The sequence below is a fragment of the Ochotona princeps genome, chromosome 1 (assembly GCF_030435755.1).
Source record: "Ochotona princeps isolate mOchPri1 chromosome 1, mOchPri1.hap1, whole genome shotgun sequence".
Classification (NCBI taxonomy): Eukaryota; Metazoa; Chordata; class Mammalia; order Lagomorpha; family Ochotonidae; genus Ochotona; species Ochotona princeps.
The window spans coordinates 19,835,119-19,856,736 of NC_080832.1; the positions used below are offsets into that span (position 1 = coordinate 19,835,119).

General features: G+C 39.9%; 1 protein-coding gene across 7 annotated transcripts in view; it reads right to left on the minus strand.

Moving 5' to 3' along the window:
• Positions 1-21,618, minus strand: part of UTRN (utrophin) — a 507,084-nt gene that overhangs the window by 63,656 nt on the left and 421,810 nt on the right. For all 7 annotated transcript variants that reach the window (XM_058667660.1, XM_058667612.1, XM_058667721.1 and 4 more), the window contains 3 exons: positions 12,316-12,377; positions 9,043-9,117; positions 347-548 (listed from right to left, as the gene is read on the minus strand). In XM_058667660.1, the coding sequence (XP_058523643.1) occupies positions 347-548; positions 9,043-9,117; positions 12,316-12,377 (339 nt within the window). The remainder of the gene's footprint in view (positions 1-346; positions 549-9,042; positions 9,118-12,315; positions 12,378-21,618) is intronic.

Here is a 21,618-nt window from a genome sequence, read left to right on the forward strand (position 1 = left end):
GATATTAATAAGCACAATATTTTTCTTTCAAAACCTACCACAGTATGTTCCAGAACAAAATGGAAATCATACTTATTTATGTCAGGTTCCCCTAGCTCCACAATAAAAAATATGACAAAGTTGACAGGCTTTATAGATTAGAGGAAAATCTTAAAATATATGTTTTCTAATATTTGTTATCAGTACAATGACTTGGAAAGTTGTTTAGCTTCCAACAATGAATACCAATAATTTCACCAGAAAAATATTTTCAGTGAACTTTTCAAAAATTCATTAAAAATTATTTTAAGAAAACGGTATTCAACATACTGCATTCAAAGAACGTAATGGGAAAATGCAAACTTACGTGTCATATACATTGAGTAGCCAGTTGAGGCACATATCCACACACAGTGGGACATTGACCAGATCCTTATGCATTTGTTCAAGTCCGTCGTATGTTGTTGTCAGACAGTTGATGACATCTGGAACACTCAGGAGCTGATCATTTTGGTTCAGTTTGTGTTGTTTGAAAACTTCATTTGTTGTATTCAACTCTAACAGATCCACTAATCAGGTAAGAAAAAGGATTATGCACAGTCATTATGGTACATAACAACAGAAACAAAAACTCTAAAGGACCTAGATTGATTCTTTCACTTTAAGAATCTATCCTGTACGAAAAGCTAATTTTGTGTTTTCAAGAAATAAATAGCATTTCCATTCTTACACTTTTAATCTCTTGAACCACATTTTCATGATTTGCAATCTGCAATTTTTTTCCCTCTAATCTTGTTTCCTTTTCTACTCTTTAACAGTTGCTCCTACTTTTTTATCCAGCTTTCCCCTCTGTAGGCTCCTGCTTCCTTTAAACAGATCAAGTTGGGAATATGACACTGTGGGCTAAGACACTGCTAAGGGCACCTGCACTCCATGTCAGAATGCCTGATTCAAGTCTCAGCTACTTAAAACTTCTGATCCAGCTCCCTACTAAGGCATCTGGGAGGTAGCAGACAACAGTCCCAGTACTCGGGTTCCTGTCGCTCATGTGGCCCATGGGCCAGGCATATACCTAACTGTTGAGGGTATCTGAGAGAGTGAATCAGCAGATGACGGTTTTCTTTTCCTCTCTGTCACTCCACCTTTTACCGTAACTCAACAAATACCTAAACACGTTCACTTAATTTATTTGTTTAAACGAATATAGGGGACAGTTTGGCATCCTATCTGGGTGTAAGTTTCTGGCCCACCTGCTCCACTTCTGATCCACTTCCCTGCTAATAGTCTGGGAAAAGCAGTGGAAAATAGCCCAGTGCTTAAGCCCAGGCAACCCACATGAGAGACCCAGATGAAGTGTCTGTCTTTAGTCTGCCTTAGCTCTGTTGATGTGGCCACTTGGGAAATGAACCAGTAGATCAAAGACCTCTCTCTTTCTGTTTATCCTTCTCTGTATGCAGCTCTGACTTTCAAATAAGTAAATAATTCTATAAAAATGAATATAAAAGACATAAATCCCTAAGATCACTCTAAATGGTTGGGACTTCTCAGGTACTACATCGCCCCCCTTCACTGTACCTTCCGAAAACAACCTGTTCCCTGCCCTCCTGTTCATCGTTTCTGTCATTGCCAAACTGATCATGTTCCAATAGTCTTCGAACATGTGCAACTATGTCATACACAATTCACTGGAGACGCTCAGTTGACAAAAACAGACTTTGTCGAAAAATAGCAGTTCTTGACTGCTGAGTCAAGCCTGACTGATAAGGTATTCATAAGGAGGCTGTGTCCTGTTCTACCTCCCATGACATCCTGACCCACAGGTAATTTGTATCTAAGGAGGATTAGAAGAGTTGCACAAGACAAACCTCATATCTCTTGGACTTCATGTATTTGCTCTCCTCTTCAAATTTATTGTCTAGAATATCTAGAGGACATGCAGGATACGCACAAAATCCTTGCTCTTCAAAACATGTTAATAATTTCACTAAAAGGGGGAGTGACGGTGCCATGAAAGAATATGGAAATCTCTATGACGACTATTGCTACTGGAGTGAAAGGACAACAGGAAAAGGACAACTTCCCTGGGAGGCTGGGGATTTGCAATGGGCCTTGAAGAATACTCAGATACAACAGAGAGCATGTGAAGCAAGGAATGAACTCCAAGAGGGCACAACTGTTTTCATAAAGGTAAGAATTCCTGGAAGTCCAGGGGTCTGTAGGAAACATGGAGAACTGCAGGACGCCTAAGCGTCTGGAAGACTGGTGGCATGTGGTTAGGGTGAGAAGGCTAGGCAGAGCTCATGGAACAGCCACTGCCTTGAAGGAAACCAGGAGAACTTCAGATAAAAAAGGAAAGTGTATTTTTTAATACCAACTTTGATGCATTCATTAGCTAGCTAAAACCAGGGAACCAAAGCAGATTTTCAAACTGCCATGGATCAGAATATGTAGAGAGCTAAACAAACCTAAACAAATGGATAGGGAGCATTAGAGAATATATATTTATTCAAGTTTTGTTTGGTGAAGTTTTTCTTTTGTCAAATACTTTTCTAATCTCCGTATTTAAGTTTTTAACATTAAAAAAGATCTCAGTGGAACTTTAAAAATACATACATACATACATGCATACATGTAAGGAGTTATTTGAATATCTTGCCCTGGACCCGGCGCCATTTCTTCTTCCTCACAGGTCATAAAGTTCACGCCAGCCTAGCCACCCACCAATCAGATGTAACCTGGCATTCCACCTGAGAATCCCACCCCCAATCTTTCAGCCCCTTCCCCAACTCCGCCCACTCGCCAATCATCCCTAGGCAATTCATCTGCAGTCACCAATCCCCTGGGGCCTGCCCTCAATCCCTCCCAATCCCAACCCCCCACACCTGGCAGACAAAAAGGGCCCCCAGGTGTGGCTCTCTCTCTCTTCTCTCCCCTTCTTTCCTGATCTTCAACACCTCTACCCTGTTCCTGCCCCGTCGGAATAAACCTCCTAAGATACCTCCTTGCGTCTGGTGTTTTCAGCTCACGGTAAAGAACCAGGTTGCGGGAATTAGCTGCGTGTAATAATATCGTAATATCCTACGAACTAGAACTCTCCCATTGTTTTAAATAAGTAACAATACATATGTAACTGTTTCCTCTTTGACTCAGAACTCTTTTCTCAAAAATTTCATGACATATTTTGACCATTAACCAAAATGGACAAATAACATCTTTAATATTTGTCTATTTTTAACCACTGGATAACCACAAATTTTGAACTGTTACAGAGGAGAATGAAACGTATCCATGCTAACTGCTTAAACCCTACAGAAGCACTTATTTTTCAAGTTACCTACAATTGCAGAGTTTCTCAAAATTTTTATGATCAAAATGTTTATAAAATGATTTCTAAGACAGAACATCAGGAAGAGGTCTTTCTTTTTCTTTTTTTTAAGAGACAAACATAAAATACCCAAGTCTAAATAGCAGGCCAAACCACATTCCTTGGATGTCAAGTACATCATCAGCAACTTCAGCTAACAATAAAACTAACTTGATAAACTTTACATGAGTTAGAGAGGACGTTAGAAGAAAACTAAGAACCATCTGGAACTTTCATTGTCATTTTTATCCCATTTCTTGGGACTATCCTTTGTTTTCAATTATAAACCTCTAGAAAGCTATTCAAATTCTTTCTTCAGAGTGCCTGACAGAACAGAAGTGCTTAATTAAAGGACAGTTACAGAACTACAATCCCCCACAGATACAAAGCAATAGATTCAAATAGTGCCAAAACACTCCAAATTTCCTGAATTCCAACACTAATTATGCCAGCAACACAGCACTGCTATTGGATCCCCACACGGCACAAAGTGACAATAGACCATTTCCTGGATGGGGTTTTTTGTGCATTTCTTTCAGAAAAGTCTCTTGTTACACACTCTACAGCTGTGACAGCACTTTGGCACATCCCTCAGACTGCCATGTCTTCAGCTTTTTGAAAGTTATTCCGACACTTTGTGTTAGTGCCTAAGCCAAGAACACATCTTTCTGCAGCGTGTCACATGTAGGTGCCTTTAAAGAAGTGACATTTAAATCACAGGAAATTATGATTTTTTGCTTTTCAAAGGAAGACTGATGACAGCTCTGTCATGTGGTAAATGAAACAAATAAGCAGAATTGCTTTCCAACCAACTTTCAGAGTATGTCTAATTGCACAAAGGAGACACAGGGGACTAAACGGGAATGTATCAGGCTTCTGTGCTGAAAGAACAAACATTGCTCAGCTCCTGGTCTCGGGCTTCTGCGGCTCATCTCCAGGTCTCCAGCTGCGAGAGTGTGGGTCTCCTTAGCAGCTGCCCTCTCTGCTTTCCAAATAGCCAGCTTTCTTACCTAGCCTTTCTACTCTGTGAGGCAGATGCCTCATTCCAGCTGCTGATCTACTCCCCAAAAGTATGGAATGGACAGATGAAAACTAGGAGTCAGGAGCTTTACCCAGGTCTCTCATAATGGGTGCTGGGATTCGCACACTTGGACCACCTTCCACTTTGCTGATGTAACATATTAGCAGGGAGCTGGATAGAAAGTGCAGCAACTGGGACTTAACCCAGCATCCATAGGGGATGCGGCACTGCTGGTCATATTTTCTATCGGCTAGTTCACTACCCAGACAACCACAGGAGCTGGATACTTCATGAAGGTCTTCCATGTGAGTGGTCACCTTGCACTACTTTCCCCAGGTCATTAGCAAGGAGCTGGAGTGAAAGTAAAACAGCTGGGACATACCCTGGTTCCAATATGGGATGCCAGGGTTGCAGGCAGTGGCCTTATTTGCTAGGCCGGCTTTCATGGTTTATTCCCTCCTTCACCATTATCAATTTTCTGGTTGATTTCAGATTCTGTTTTCTACTTCTGATTTCCTGCCTAATATGTGGTACATCTTCCTACTGCTGTGTTCCCTACTAAAGTCATCTATTTTCCTTTGGAAACTTCTACTTTATGTGTTCCACATAAAGGTTTTTGCGTCCTTCTGAAGCTGATATCCAGTTTGGAACTCTTAACAGAGCCCAATGCCATCTTTCCCATGCTTCACAATTTACCCTCCACTAAATCTCCAGTTCTGAGTTTTCCACAAAACATTGTTAGGGATTTGATGGTCTTTTTCCTCCTACTACCTCAAGTCAGCCCAACCTTGACCCTCTGTTCCCCAAAACACTTGACTTCCCCCTTTTCTTCTGTTTCTCAAGCTATCTTACATATTACCTAAAGCATCCTCACCTCCTGCCCCATTTCCAAACTCTCTACAATACAGAAAACAGTTACCTTATTCCTTATATCAAAAAGAAAAAATACACAAACATTAAATACAACAAAGAGAGAGCCTGAGAAACGTAAAACACTTTAAAACAAATCCAGAAAAGATTTCAGGAAAGCGATGACCTTACTGGACTTTAAGGAGATTTCTGGATATACATCCAGCCATTTGGATTCCAGTACTTCGCCCACCACACCTCTCAGGCTTACACAGATAACTCCTTTTCTTCCTCTCTGATTAATAGCCATGAGCCTACGACCATGTAACAGCAGGCCAAGCACCACAGGAAATCAGCCTTCTGCTTCATGATAGAGACCTCCACCCTCCTGACAGTTCTTTCCTTAGCTCTCTGCTATTGCCTATATTAAAAAAAAACTTTTAAATAGGAGCACAAAAGATATTGTGTGAGTGTGTGTGTGTGTACCTATTCATAAGATATAAAGAAAAAGATAAAAGAAATACCCTTTATACCATCATAGAAGTAAAGAGGTAGAATGCTATCAATGAGGACACTTCAAAAGTTTGTGGAAAATCCAATTAAATGTTTACTTGCTTTCAAAAGAACTTAGGATTCCATGCATACAATGAATTTCTCAAAGTGTCACCGATATGTGCAGTATGAAAACATGACACATGAATCTCAAACTTTGCTACACAAAAATAAGACTATCACTTAATTCCATTTTCCATGAATATTCTGGAATGCCCTGGTATCTTGGATGCCTTGGATCCTCCTTAATCATGCCCCCTTCTCCTTTACAAAGGGTAACCCTGAAATAATGTATTTAGTTTTCAGCTTTTGCAGGCTTGCAAACGTCCTTATCTAATTCAGCATTAAATTCTACAGATTTTGAATGATACACAAGTAGGAATGAAAATGTGTTTCTGCCAGCCAGCTTTCCTAAAATTCTATTCTAAGGTCCTGAGATTTGGTCACATTGTATTGGGTTGTTAGCTCATTTATTTTTGTCCCTGTGACATCATTTTTATGAATATTTTATTATTAAACATACTTGTATAAACTCACTGTACATGTCTTCTGAAGTACTCCACATGTCCTGCAAAGTCAAACCAATCACTCCTTCTGTCCTAAGGTATATACTGTATGTGGCTCTAAAGCACAGAGGAACACAGACATTCTTGCTGCAAAAGCTCAGTTCATTTGGGGCAGACAGATTAAAAAAATAACAATAAATAAATGGAACACTGAAATTGCTACCCTAGTGCACAAGCCAGGTGTGATGGCAGGTACCAGTTGAGGAAGGAACTGATTTGATGAGATGGGGAATCAGCATGAGATGACTAGAGCAGCTCAGGCCTGAGAAACAGGAAAGAGCCCATCATTGCCATTCTCCTGCAGAACTGAAGAGAGCACAGTGTGGCAGGTGGATGGAGAAAGGTGTCAGGCCAGGATCACTGTCTTGTAAAAGCAGTCAGCAGGAATGCTGTGTGTGCAGGCAATGCTCTCTGAATTTGAGATCTGTGGGTGTGGGAACCAGGTCTCTTTCTGTTGTTCCCCATGCGCAATCCTGAAGCTCAACAGTGAATGACTGCAGGCATAGCATGATGTGAGCCCTCTCATTAGGGATGGGCAGGGATTTACACAGAATGAGCGCTGCCCCTGACCTAGAGTAGTCCTAAGGAGAGATGGGCCAGCTCCCCAAGATCACACTCTCACGCAATCATATGGAACTTAGGTGAGAAACTGCCATATAGGTGACCATAAAGTACTGGAAAAATTGGAGGCAGGTGGCATTAGCTTGTAAATGTTTCCAAAGGAGGTAAATTTTTAACAGTGCCTGGGAGAAATAAAGGGTTACAGGCCACTCAGAGGAAGGGTTGGAGCACTGAAGGCAAACAGAAAGGATGGGAGAGGAAGAAACAGATTAATCATAAACAGGTGATCCCTGCAAGGGACATGTAGGCCCCAGGCTGGAGGGCACTCGGGGCAGACAGTGAGAAAGTTGCGGCCAGTTGACTCACAGAAGATTCCTTTAAACGTTCAGAATCTCCCACCAGATCACACTGCTCACAGTATATTACCAATTTCCTTTAAACACTAGAGGACTCTCTCGGCTGCCCTTCTCAGGTTCAAGAGCATGAACTGAAGGAGGGAGTTTTTGCTTTAGGGGTCAAAAGAAAACACCATTGTATTCATTTGCTTATTCACCCAGAAGTATTACAAAAAACTGGGGCCGAGTTCATGACACAAAGCAGTTGCCTGTGAATGGAGATGTTGTGGTTGAATCATTTGTTCTCATTTTGTAGCTCATCAGGCCTGAAGAGACCTTCCAGCACTGTCAACTGGCTACAGGACGTGCAGCTAAGCCTCTTTGAAAACATGTGTCACCACACACAGTACTGAGCAGAATGCACTTCCCTTTTGTGTGTTCACAATTCACTCCCTATTCTGTTCTTGCCCAACCTACAGATCACCAGCCAGTGTGTGTGGGCTTGCACAGTCTGAGCTGAAAACATGAAGATACTCACTGTGACTGTCACAACCTACAAACTGTCTGGGAGGTTCTACATATTTTGTGAGAATCAAGGTTATCTCATTCATCCTTCCCATTGCTTTATCTGCAGGTGTTTCATATCCCCTTATATTTTGCTTCCACAGAGTTTAACTTTTTCTTATTTTATTGTTAAAATTTTATATGTTTGTTTGCAAGATTGTGAGATAGGAAGGGATAATGTACCTGGCCTTCCCAGGTACATTAGCAGGGAGCTAGAACAGAAGCAGAGAAGCTGGGAATGCAACTGATGTTTTGATGTAGAATGCCAGTGTCGCAAGTGGTGACTAACTCACTTTGCCACAATACTGGTCCCAGTTTCTCTAATGTTAAGGAGTTGCATTACTTTATTTTCTCTGAATACTTCTCCATTTCTTTTTCTCCAGTTCTTTTAATATGATCATATTAAAATTTGTTGCTAATTTCAACTGACTTTTAAGGAACAGATTTTCCAAACTCATTTGTTTAAGGATAACTTTCAAAATTCATTGAACCGTTTAGACATGTAACAACTATAAACAAAAGGTAGCAACTAAGACTACATGGACTTTTTTTCAGATTTCTTTATCTCACAAGTAAAAATCATGTTCTATATTAACTATTTGACAAGGTCTAAGTGTTCTGAAAACAGACACAGCCAACTAAACTACAACCATAAATAGAAAACCTTTAGTACGCACTCTAAGTATACATATTTCTATGTAATTCTAGGCTATTTGGGGGTAGGGCAGACAATAACCTTTTAATAAAAGAGAACTATAGACTACCACAATATTCTTCACAGGGAAAAACTCATAGATAATATTATCTTCAGATATATTTAAAAGAAAGCAAACTTGTCTCCAATTTGCCAAAATACAAATTCAAGTATGGATCAAGAAGGTGACTTATCATCATTTCTTTATTGCATGACCACATAGTGTCAAATGATTTGGAGCCTTAAAAGTCTTTAAGGGTAGCGACTTTGCTTCCATGTCTTGGTTTTTTCAGACTAGGTGGCAGCATAATTTTGAAAACACTTTTTATATTGCACCTATATTTTGGCTAATTTTGTTCTGCCACTGAAGACAACACATATTCACTGGCCCACTAGTGCATGATGGGACAAATAGTAAAGCTATAACAGAAAAACAGTCAATTCCTTGAGTGAAGTATACCAAAAACCAGAATAACTAAGTGCTATCACCTTCATTTATCTTTGTCATAATAAAAAAAATCCAGAGAACACAATGATTAACTGAAGGTACAACTCACAGCACAGGGCTTTCTGCAGTCTTCGGATTTTGATTGCTGTACGGTACGCAGAGAAACGTACATTATTCAGGTCAGCTGAAATAGAAAAGAGAACAATTCAAGCACAGGCATAGCATGAAACTTTGAATACCAACAATGTTTTTGCTTCCATCAGATAATGGAAAAACATGTCTGTCCACAATAAAACTTCTTTCCTAATAAATTCCACAAAATGTATTTAAGAAAATAACTTTATGAAAAGTGACACCATTTTGAGGTACATTTCAAAGCAGGGCTGAACAGAAAATTATGTAAGAAGCATGTTTAAAAACATATCATGGCTCCAAACATTTTACTCCAAAGTACATCATCTTGGTGGGCTGAATTGAAGAGAATTGGAGGGGCCCCAGAAGTAAAGTCTTTCAATCTCTCCCATCTTCTGGTCTCCTGCCTATCTTTCCCTCCTAAAAGTGAATTACAAATATCTGAATCCTCCTTTCCCAATGCAGGAGAGAGAAAACAGAATTCTTTTTAAGCCAAGTAACCTATTCCTTTCTCCCTCAAAGAACTTCAAATTAGTCATGTTCTGCCTTATACCTGAAGGAAAGAAATGCCACATGGAGAGGTCAAGAACAATCTGAACAGATAGCCCTTGCTGCATTTCTTGTCTTAGTCTATCATCATTAGATAAAACTATTTAGTCCAATTGCATTTCTACACGGTTGTTTAGTCTGCACTGAATTTAAGCTTAGAAGATCCATTTTACTGAAGTCTTTGGGATTTAAATTCTGAAATTCCTATTAAGACTGTGTAATACCCTATTATGATTAAGATTGTGCAAGGGTTGAATATTCTCCAAAGGCCTATCTATTGAAGGTTTGCCTCTTGAGTCTTGTTAATAATGGTCAGAGAACAAGGGGTGGAGATTTGATACAAGCAAATTATGGCATCTAGAGTTGGAACCAGTGGGAGGTCTTTAACTCAATGGGCATTTGCTCTCTGGGAACATTTCTGTGAGGTTGGCTGGTTAAGATGAACTAGCCTAGCTTCTATCTCTGCTTCCCTGCCAGCCTTATGCTCCTCCCTCCACACATATTCTATCATTATCACAGCCTGCCAGATTAATGCTGCTGCACAATCTTGAACTATAAACTTCCAAAGAATAAAGCTTTTTCTTTAATAAGTCATTCCTCTTGGGTAATGCTAAAATGTTGACTAATAACTGCTCCTAAATCACAGAAAACATTGATGATATAAATCTATTAAGTTTTTAGCTCCTTAACTGAATTTTGTTATAAGAATGTTGGTCATGAGCTTATGGCAGAACAGTATCACATAAGATAAAAAGGAAAAATAGCCATTGTTACAGACTGATAAACAACAGGCAGAGGGGCATTCTCCTGCAATTCAGTTCTCCAAGGACAATCAGCCTTCTTTCAAACCATGCTGTCTATCTCAGTACTCAGCGCTGGACTAATTTCTATACTCTGTCCATCACGGTCTATTGATTGTCTCTGCCCTTTTAAGGTCCAAGTAAAGTACTCTTATAATCAATGCTCAATCGTTGAAAACAATGGATGCTACAATTTCTTTCTTTGAACCCTAAAGGCGGAATATCAAAGACTCAGAGTAAGAATATTCAGAAATTATCAAAATTTGCTCCCTGATTTTACAAATTAAAGTGACTCATTTTTTTTTCTGTTTGCTCAATTCTTGTGGCATTTTGATCCACCCAAATGAAAGCTCAAGGAGAGCTCTAATAGTGAAAGAGATAAAAGGGGCATCCCATTGTTGAAATAAGCACAGGAGAGCAGTGTTTAGGGTGCTGTTGTCCCTGTAGAGAACAAGAACACAAGTCTGCCCCTTTTGCCCTCAGGATAGTAAACAGAGAATCTCTGAGCACAGTCTCTTACACTGTACTTCAAAAGACCAGTCTAAACACCCCTAGCCCAGTCTCTGAACTTACTTGCGCCCAGGGAGCAATACCTACCAAAGGTGAAATGTCTGCAAAAAGTGGGCACAGTCCCCACCTACTCCTGCGTTATCTTAGAATTCCTCCAGCCCTAGTAATACCCCTAAGATCCAAACAATAAAAAATCCAGCCTACTGATGAAATGGGCCTCTGCCACATGGCCACTCCATCTATGACTCTGCAGCTGGCAGTTTCTTGGAATTTGTCTCAAATGAATTCAGTTTGGCTGAGTTTGCTCCATTTTTTCTGCTTCCATGCCACTCTCCCAACATTTGGTGCCCTGGTTTTCTGTGCCACTTTCTAACAGTCTCCTCCTGTAGCCCCTTAGCTATCCACGAATCAACATCAGGCAAGTAAAATATATAATTACATTTTCTTTTTTAAGTTAACTCATTTTGGTTTAGGATATTTCAAATCACACATTTTATTAAGACGACAAGCAGTATTGATTTATTGAGACTTTCATGAAGAATTTTTACACTTTAGAAGTGATTAGCAGATCAAAAAATTTTTATTGTATTTCCTTTGGAAATTCACTATGTTTTAATGATTCTTTCAACATAACATGTCATGTAACAAAATCTGGTGATTAGTTTTAATTCTAAAATAGAGTTCTGCAGGCTAGCCTTGTGGCCCAGTGGTTAATTCAGCACGTGGGATGCCTGCATCCCTTATTAGGTACAAGTCACATCTACTTCAGACTGCCACTGTAGCTTCTTGCTAATTTGGCTAGCAGGCAGCAGGTGATGATCCAAGTGCTTGGGTTCCCACCACCCAAGAGAGAGACCCAGATGGAGTTTCTGGCTTCTGACTACAGAATGGCCCAGCCCTGACTATTTGCAAGCCTTTGGGGAATGAACCAGCAGGTGGAAATCAATACTGATATCTTTCTTGTACACCTGCACTCAAACTTTCTCTCTCTACCTTTGCAATCAATATTTTTAAACACTTATTTATTTATATGAAATGCAGAGTTACTGAGAGAAGTAGAGACACTTTCTGAGAGACATTTTTCATCTGCTGACTCACTCTTCAAATGACCACAATGCCTATTGGGTCTTCCACCCATGTGGCAGGGGACCAAGAACGTAGGCCATCTTCCACTGCTTTCTTGGGTGCATTAGCATTGAGCTGGATCACAAATGGAGAACCCAGGACTTGAATTTGTGCCCACATGTGAAGCTTGTACCTATAAGTGGCAGTTTAACCTGTTGTGACACAATGTCAGCACCTTTCCTTAAAAACAAACAAACAAACAAACAAAAAAACCCCACAAAGGTCTTAGTTATTTAGGTTCATTCTTTAATTAAAACAATACTCACCAAGGGACTGAAAGAGCTCAGTCATTTTAGGATGATCCCAACAGGTTGTTTGTGTTTGATGGCTAGGAAAAAAAGATAAAGCTTTAAACAGAAACAATGGCTTATACACATAATGTAGGCACACAGCAAAAAAAAAGCTAAGTAGAAAATTTTTTTTCCAAATGTTTAAATAAAAAATTATCACATCATATAATCACTAAGAAACTCAATGTCCAATTATCACTTAATATGTGAAACATCAATAACAAATTTTAGGTGAACAATTTTTCTTACGAAAAGGTTTCATTACACCCATTTCAGAAAGAACTGCATCGAAGAATTAAAGCCTTGATTACAAAGTGTGACAGCTCTGTGACCAGATCAGTTAAGTTCCATAACTGTTGTACTCTGTTAAGTAAATGTCCATTAGAATCAGTACAAATCCCCTGACAGCAGATGTGATATGAAGAATTTCTACACATTAGAAATTTCAAGCAAATTTTAAAAAAAACAGAGAACTGAACAGTTTTAACTTTGAACAAAACCCCTCCTCTTCGGCAGGGGTCTCTACTTTCTCAGTGCAAGTGTGTTCGTTCAATTTCCTGAGTCCCTGGATGCCCCACGTCCCTTAGAGTCGTCCCTCTCTCTTGTCCTGTTGACTTCACCCTCACTTGTCAGCTCCCATCTCTACTCATTTGTAATAACCTGCATAACTTGAACGATTTTCCCCATGATCTTTCTTCTTCGTATAAATGTCAAAACTAATTCATACATGAGCTGGAAGTCTTTGGGGAACAATCCAGATAAATGGAGTGCTTATGTTCAGTTTTCATTGTGTGTGTGTGTATTACTGTATCTGTGTGTACATGTATGGTGACAGTTCATATCTCCAAAGGATCATAGCCTTGTATTTTAAAGTAGCTTAGCATCTCCTATCTAGGTCAAAATAGAGTAATAACCTTTAATAGCACTCAAAAGACTCTTCAGATGACACTTAGTTCTTGAAAAACTGGTAAGCTAGGAAAACAGTTCAGTATGCAAGAAAGAATGATATGAAAATATTCATAAGGTCAAATAAAAAATATTAAACCCATATTTCATATCAAAAAGTAGGCTATGTCATTGGGAAAGAAACAATCACTATGTTCACATAAACTGTTTCAGAAATTTCTAAATCACAATCAAAATTATAAACCTACAGCGTGAAGACTTGCCTCTAAAACAGTTGGAAAGTTGTCTAGCTCTTATTCACTGGTTCTTTTTGTTTTTGTTGTAAGATTTATTCTACGTTTTGAAAAGTAGATTACCAGAATGAGAAAGGGATTTTCCTAAAGCTGGTCCACTTCCCAGATGTCAACAACAGACAAAGCACACTTGGTCAAAGCCAGGAAGCAGAAACTCCATCTGTGTCTCCCACATGATGCCAGACCCAACTAAGTGGGTGGGGAACTGGATCAGAACAGAGCACCTGGGACACGAAGTGGGGCTCTGGTATGGAATTCAGTGTTCACGGGTAATAGCTCAACCCACCGTGCCACAACACCGTTCTCTGCCCTGCTTCTTAACTCTAGTGCAGAGACAATGGTAGCCTGCCACTCAACACCAACAAAATCATTGTAATTTTCTACTATCTGAATTGCCCCAAAGAGCAGGGAGGAAGAACCAAAGTTGTTTGACCTCAACTTGGACTATTCACGGTGTAGCTCAGAGCTTGACAAAAACGCAGAATCTCAGCAACAATTTCCTCCTCAGCACCCATGAGAATTAAGGAAGCCTCTGCCGAAATGCAGTGTAATTCCAGTAATTCATCATGCATTGACAATCAGGCTACTATGATTGAGGTGACCTCTTGTTGCCACTTACAATAAATTTGAATCTCCAAGGCAACGCTATTGTCCACAGAGAGAATACTCATTGGGAAGGAACAAACCAAGACACCAGCATGCCACTGCAGCTATTAGTAATGCAGAGTGGGATTTTATCCTTAAACAGCAAATGCTTTCTCTAGAATCATAGGTGTGGTGCTTCACCTCACACAAGCCATATGGAACCACGAGGAGGAAATACGACTACCCAGTAGGGAAAAGACCATGGCTTCAAGGTGAACACATACATATATTTTTTATGGCTCTGTTGAGCAAAAGCACTACAAACGGGGAGCAGAGAGAACACGCACATTTGGCTAACAGATGGAGGGAGGGAAACTGCATCTCCCTTTGTGGATTCAGTACCAGTTGATTCATTAGGCAGAACTGCCAACGTTGAAAATAAACACAGCCTCTGGTTGGAAGACTGTAATAGCAGCTTACCCAACAGCACTCTTTTTAAAAAAAAGTAGTCGATGCAGTTAGTTGTGTGTGGATGTGTGCGTGTGTTTATGATGGAGACGGGGACTTGGGGTTAAAACAAAATCCAAAAAGAACCTAAAGGCCAGGAGTATTTGAACAGCTGCAGATTGCTCGGCTCCTCTTGCCAGAAAGCTTCCAGTTCTCAGAGTGTGGCAACTGAAGCAGAATAAAAGCAGTGGCACTGTCCCACCCCCCAAAATAACAACCGCTTAGTTGCCCACTAATCTCAGATATAAAGAGGGACCAAGGCTTAATATTGAGTAGCTTGATAAAATGAAATTATGCTCTGGTTCATTGAAAATCCTTTTTTATGAAAAAAGCTACAGACACAGGGGTCTGGCAAAGAATGAAATGAAAAGTGAAAAATCCAACAAAATAACAAATAAGAGCTAACTCCAAAATTTCGCAAAGTAAACAACAGTGAGAACGTGCCCCACGTACTGGCAATTGGGATCCTATCCATCTCTTTTTTTGCCTGCATTGAGAAAACTGTGACAGTCTTTGATGCAGGGTAAAACAAAATCAAAGTGTGATCCTTAGAGCTTAAATTTTCTTCGAGCTATCTTAAAATCTGCAACCTGCAGAGATCTGATAGTATTGAACATAGTTCTGGTCCACAGACATGCGACTGATGATTGTCTTGTGGGTAGACAACTTGTTCAGTATGGCACATCACATCCCTTTGCTGACTACAAAAATGTGGTACTTGGTTTACTCCTAAAGGGTCCTGTAACTTCTTCCTAGTTACTTATTAATGATTTACAGGAAATACGTGTGACATATGTTCTTTTTATAATATATGAGAGTAAAGACTCCCTATTTTAAAAACCACCCTTTAGTACCTGGGACATTGCTGGATTATCCCAGATTGTATCCAGGAGACATAAATCAGTGTCCTGATATGATTATTAAATGTACCCCTTCATTCTTTAGTGTCCCAGATGGGATAACATACTGGCCCTCCATTTTATTAACTTCAATGAAGTACTAAACAAATAAGGATAATAAACTAATATATCTCTCTACATTTGATCATTCGTGGTAATGTTCCCTGACAAACACTAATAAGGTTATATATTCACAAATAAAACACAAAAATCTTGTTGTCACAACAATGTCTAATGTATAACAAAACAGACTGATAGCAAGGTACAACTACTTTGCAAGTTGCTCTGGGGATATGTTTTAAATCCATTTATCCCCATTAGAGTAGCTTTGTTTTCTTCAGGAACATTTAATAGATGCTTAAAAGGTACCCTGCCCCAAAATGATTCTTGGACAGATTTACACATTATCATCCAATCAATGATATGCCTAGAATGGGATTTAGTGAAATTTGCTTTTTCTTATTCCATTCCAGTTAAAAATACAAAAGCATATGAGAGAAAAAGCTAAATGTAAGTGAAGTAGTTAAAAGTACAAAGGTGGGTGTTTGATCAAGTAGGTTACATGCTGCTTCGGACATTCATGAAATGCATTCGAGTGCCGAAATTCAAATCCCAGCTCCACGCTTGGCTCCAACTTCCTGCTAATATGCACCCTGAAGCACAGCAGTATATGGCTTAATTAGTTGTGTGTCTGCCATCCAAGTGCAAGGCCTTGACTGAGCTCCCAGCTCCTGGCTTCAGCCTGGCCCAACCTCAGCAGCTGTAGATGGTAGGTGACAGCTCTCTCTCCCAGTGTCTTCCCTCTCTTAGTCTTTCAAACAACTAATAACAAAAGAAATTAACTAAATATTAAGAATACAAATGCGAGAAAGAGACTTGTAGGTATGACTCTGAAATGAGACAATGACAGGAAGAAAAGTAGAAGAAAATATACTTGTTGTATTAGGTTGTAACTCAGCTGCCCTGGCTCATGCATGCAGACCAAAACTGTTCAAAATTGGGCCATAACATTTGGTGAAGTTCTTGCTGGTGGGCACTCTAAGGTGGAACATGACATTACCCTGTCTAGTCAAAGTTGAATGGCTCAGGTGCCTCCCCTTCTAACAAAGCCACAATCCTGCTGAATTAGAGCCCTGTCCTTACAGCCTCATCCAGCCTTAATCAGCTCTCAAGAGCACTGCCTCCAAATGCTATGGTCTTAGCAACACCTTACAGCAGAGTTAAACTGCCTACGTGAGTTTTGGTGGAGTCACACAGGCTCCACCATTAGGCTAACTTGTATAAAAATTAATCATGCTAACAGCCTATTGGGGAATCCTCATTATGTTCCAAGATCTGTTCTAAACCTTCTCATATAACTTCTCCCCAAATACTATCCCCATTTCACAGATGCAGGGAACTAAGGCAGATGGTGCCAAGACACCCTGCTCAAAGCCACATCGTACACAGTAGAACTAGGATTTTAACACAAATGATATGATTTTAAGCCTGAGCACTTAATATGATACAATTTTTAAATAAGGATTTAAAAATATTTCTTGATGAGTCTGTCGAAATATGAATCCTCAGGCCATCATTATAATCATTACAAATGACATCATCTCATTTGCTTCTCTCCTATTCCTTGCAAACCCCAAGCCTGGATCAGCCCAATGATCTGTTTTTTCTGGACCTGAGCAGCTGTGGATGAAAACAACTGAAGAAGAAAAAACTAAATCACCCAACGAGCAGGCTGATGTTACTTTAAATATTTGCTTTCCAACCACACATGTCCAGCTGCTGATAAATGAACTATATTCCCAATAAACTTATCAGACCCCAATATTATTCACTAGTGCCTTCCAGTTCCCAAAAGAGAATTCCCAAAAGAGAAGTTTCTCTTTCTGCCTTAGTAGTACCTGATTTTATCTCAATGTCAGTGAAAAACCGAAGAAAACAAACCATACCCCCTGGATTATCATCTTGCTACCATCAACTCAAACTTCCTCCTTCTTGCCAGACCACCTACCTGATTCCTTCTCTAACTGAGGGATTATTTTCTCTCCTATTAAAGGTAAATTCTTCTCCATGAGTTCTTGAAAACTCTTGTGCTGTATTATCAACTTCTTTCACAGCAAGACACTTCTCAGAATACAAATGTTCATGACTTGCCAGCCTCACATGCACACACAAATACACATGCCCTGGTTGTACATTTTTCCACAGTTATATTCACAAAGGGATACTGCACTGTCCACTTCCTGTGTCTCATCACTATAAAAGAAACTTCTATGTGGCTTCTGCCTTCTTCTCTCCACCCAAATTGATCCTATCAAAAAGGAGCCCACATCATCAAGCAGAGTGACTGCTTCTCAGAGAAAACACACACACACACACACACACACACACACACACACACACACACACGATTCAAGAAACTTCCTAAGTAGGTTTTGTGGTATATTTGAGTGAAAGATACTATGAAAAAATAGAAATCTTCACAAAAAAATTGGCAGAGGCAATATATAGGCTTAGCTAATACTCCCTTGGCATGTCCTCACAAAAGTTGCATGTAAGAATCAAGCAAGAGCTGCTAGCCCATCAATTTCGCATTCAGGTGACTGAGGCATGTGGGAATACTGCGATTTGAGATGACATCACTTCCCTCAGTAACACATTCTTAATAATCTAATAGGGGATATATTTGCTTTGGAATTTAGAGTCTGCTCAATTTCTGTTTCATCCAAGACCATAATAAATGAAGAATATGGAGTATATTCATCTGTAATGTTGATTCCACCTTGTACATGCACATGTGTGTGCGAGCATCTGTGCTGAGAAGTTCCTGGGGAGGGGTTTGGGAAGTGGATAAGGGCTTCATGTGGATTTCTTCAGATTGTAAGCAACTGCATAAACACACACGCACTTCTTCACATATAACACACACACAAAGACACACACACACACATTCTACTCTCCTGTAAGCTTTTAAAGGCTTGGTGTGCCCTGCAGGTGTGCGCACAGGCTCTGCTCACAGGCACATGTGTGGGAAACCATGATTATAATTTTGGGAACATAAGAGTATATTTAAAGGAAAATGCTAAAGGGTTTGAGTGTGAGCATGACAAGAAGAAATTTAGCCCACTCAGAATTCAAACAGGCTGTATGAACCTATCTTAAACTAAATACTAAGAAAATCTTCCTTTAAAAATGCCATTAGTGAAGCATGCATTGTAATACAGCTGGTTAAGCCACACTTGGGATGTGTGCACATTGGAGTGTCTGGAACCAAGGTTCACCTCATTTCTGGTCTACTTACTGCTACCGGGAAACCTGGGAGGCAGCAAGTGATGGCTCAAGTACTTGAATGCCTGTCACCCCACCCCCCCAGAAGACTTAGATGGATTTCCGGCTCCTGGGATCAGCCTGGCCTGGTTCCAATGGTTCCTCTCCCTCTCTTTTCTTCTCTTCAAATAATCAAAAATACATAAGCGTTTTAAAATGCCATTAGCTCCTCATGGCAATGAAGACACAAGACAGGAAGACCAGGTCATAAATAATGAATAATTCAAAGACTTAGATTTGACTAGCAAATGTCATACTTGGGAGCAAGTCCGAAGACACAAGCATGCCAAGCGCTCTGTAAGAATGGACTACATGACAACCCTAAATAGAAAATGTCAACACTGCAGGCATGGCTGATAGAACAGCCATGAAAATAAGTAGTAGAATAATCAAAGCTGATGTGACAGGGTCTGAGGGAAGGGACAGAGATGACTGATTTCTAGACACAGAGAAGATGGAGAGTATCAAAGTGCACACCCTAGTTATCCTCAAGGATTCTCCACCCTGGGGATACTTACACCTGACCCCAGAATTCCGAGGGAGTCACAGCTCCTATCTGTATCCCACCACCACCACTCAGCCCTTGGAGTCTCAAACCAAGGAGAGTCAGACTCTCCATCTGTATCCCTGTATGGCACCTGTTGTTGCCTTGGGCCTGGGGGAGCCATGCATATTCATACGTGAGATTGCCTCTGCCAGACATGTATTCCCACAAGAGTTGAATTTATAACTGACTTCTGTGTTTGTTTTTAATGCTAAATTAATCTTTTGGATTTTTAAACACTTATACTCCTTTATCTCTTTCAATTGTATTCTTAAAGCAGGGATTAGTTACTTCAAATCTTTTCCATGTGGCTCCATAAGATATTTATTATTTCACTATATGATAAGCAAAGAAAAAAGACACTAAGTTTATTTCACAAGTTTTAAATATTCATTATTTATTTGGAAGGCAGACCTACAAGGACAGAGAGGGATAGATACAGAGAGAAGCATAGGTCTGCTGGTTCACTCACCAAACAGCCTCAAAGGACAAGGTTGGGCCATGCCGATGCAAAGAGCCATGAACCCCATTTAGATCTCCCATGTGGGGATTGAACCATTCTCCACCACTTTCCCAGGTAGGAAAATGGAGCATGAATCTAGATTGGAAGTGTGGCAATTAAAACTCAAATTGAGTTGGCACTACCATGGGATGCTGGTGGTGCAAATGACAGCTTAACTGCTGTACCACAACACTCACCCCTTATTTTACAATTTCCAAATCAATATTCTGTACTTTTAATTTTTAATGATAATTTACAATTTTAAGCTCTACAAAATTAAAGGATAGGCATCTATTTACTTTTCTTAATGGCCCCACGATTTCCCTGTGTTATACAGTAGGCACTTATTAACTGTATTCTGGATGCTGAAAATCAAGCTATACAGTAAGGTTGATGGTGTTATTAACGCAATGGAACTTAGTAATCCAGTAGATTCTCAGCCAAAATTGTATTGCATGGCGCTAGCGCTGTATAAATGAATGTCAAGAAAGTCAACCTCCTCTTAAGATTCAATTAGTTCACTGCTTTCGGAAGATTGTAACTTCACATAATCTCAATTAGCCAGGACATTGATGAACATGCTAGAAAGTTCCCACTGATGGTTTGCTGACTGTTGGTGGCTGCAGGGCAGGCTGTCTGCTATTCAGTTTTCTAGGTAGCAGACGTATTCATGTAGGTGTGAGGCGGTCTATAAGCTCAGAAATGCAGTGATCTCATGGCACTTTCTTTTATAAAGAAATTTCATTCTTAATTCTCCTTCAACAGAGTTGGTCCAGTGAGCTTTAAATATTTACTTTCAATAATGATAGAGCCACAGAATGCTTCTTGGGAAAACAGTTCCAAGTATATTTCTCATTCTTCTATTCTATTCATTTTCTTATCATTAATACCAAAAATTTGTTCTGGGTATAATACATTGTAGATTTGAAAAATGTGTTTTAGAGAATATGCTATACCAGATTTATACTATCAATGATTAATAAAATAAGTACACATTCAAGCTGCTTATATGAGATCACACATTGCACATAGGTCCCTGTAAAGAAATCAAGACTGCATTTTGGATTCCAGTAGGAAAACCATACCTGTGGAACTATGAGGTTATGATGATAAAACCCCACCACTAAAGAATGACCAGTTGTATCAAGAATAAGGCTAATTGAACCTGGCTGTTTTTCAGGTGGTCTATCTCTATAATTCCAACAGGATATATGTCAACAGTTTAGGTGAGCATGTTTAGGAGGGGTGTGCAGAGAAATCTTCCATACCCCAGTGAGGAGTAACTAATCTTTGTGTCCCACCCAGTGAGTTATAAGTGTATCCCCGCTGACTGTTTCCTGTCTGTTTCTAAGCTTTCCTTGTTGTTCTCTGTCTATCTATTCTAGTTTTGTTTGTTTGTTTGTTTGTTTGTTTTGAGGGGTTTCTGGAGCGCTCCTGATGGTTATTACGAGAGGGGGTGGGGACCCAAAATTGGAAGCAGACAAGGACCGAGAAAGCTCCTCTCCCTCGTCCTGAAGGAAGTTTACTGTTCTTCTGTTTCTGCAGACCGCTCAGGGATCCTGGTTGTTGTTCCAATGACCTTGGATCCTGCAAGGCAGGATTTGGGCTTCTTCCATCCCATGTGCTAGATCCAATTGGGGGTGGGTGACCTCAGAGTTCTTGGTCTCCAAAGGCACTCCATTTCCCCGTGGTCTCCTTAGCAGTAGGGTTGTAGTCCTT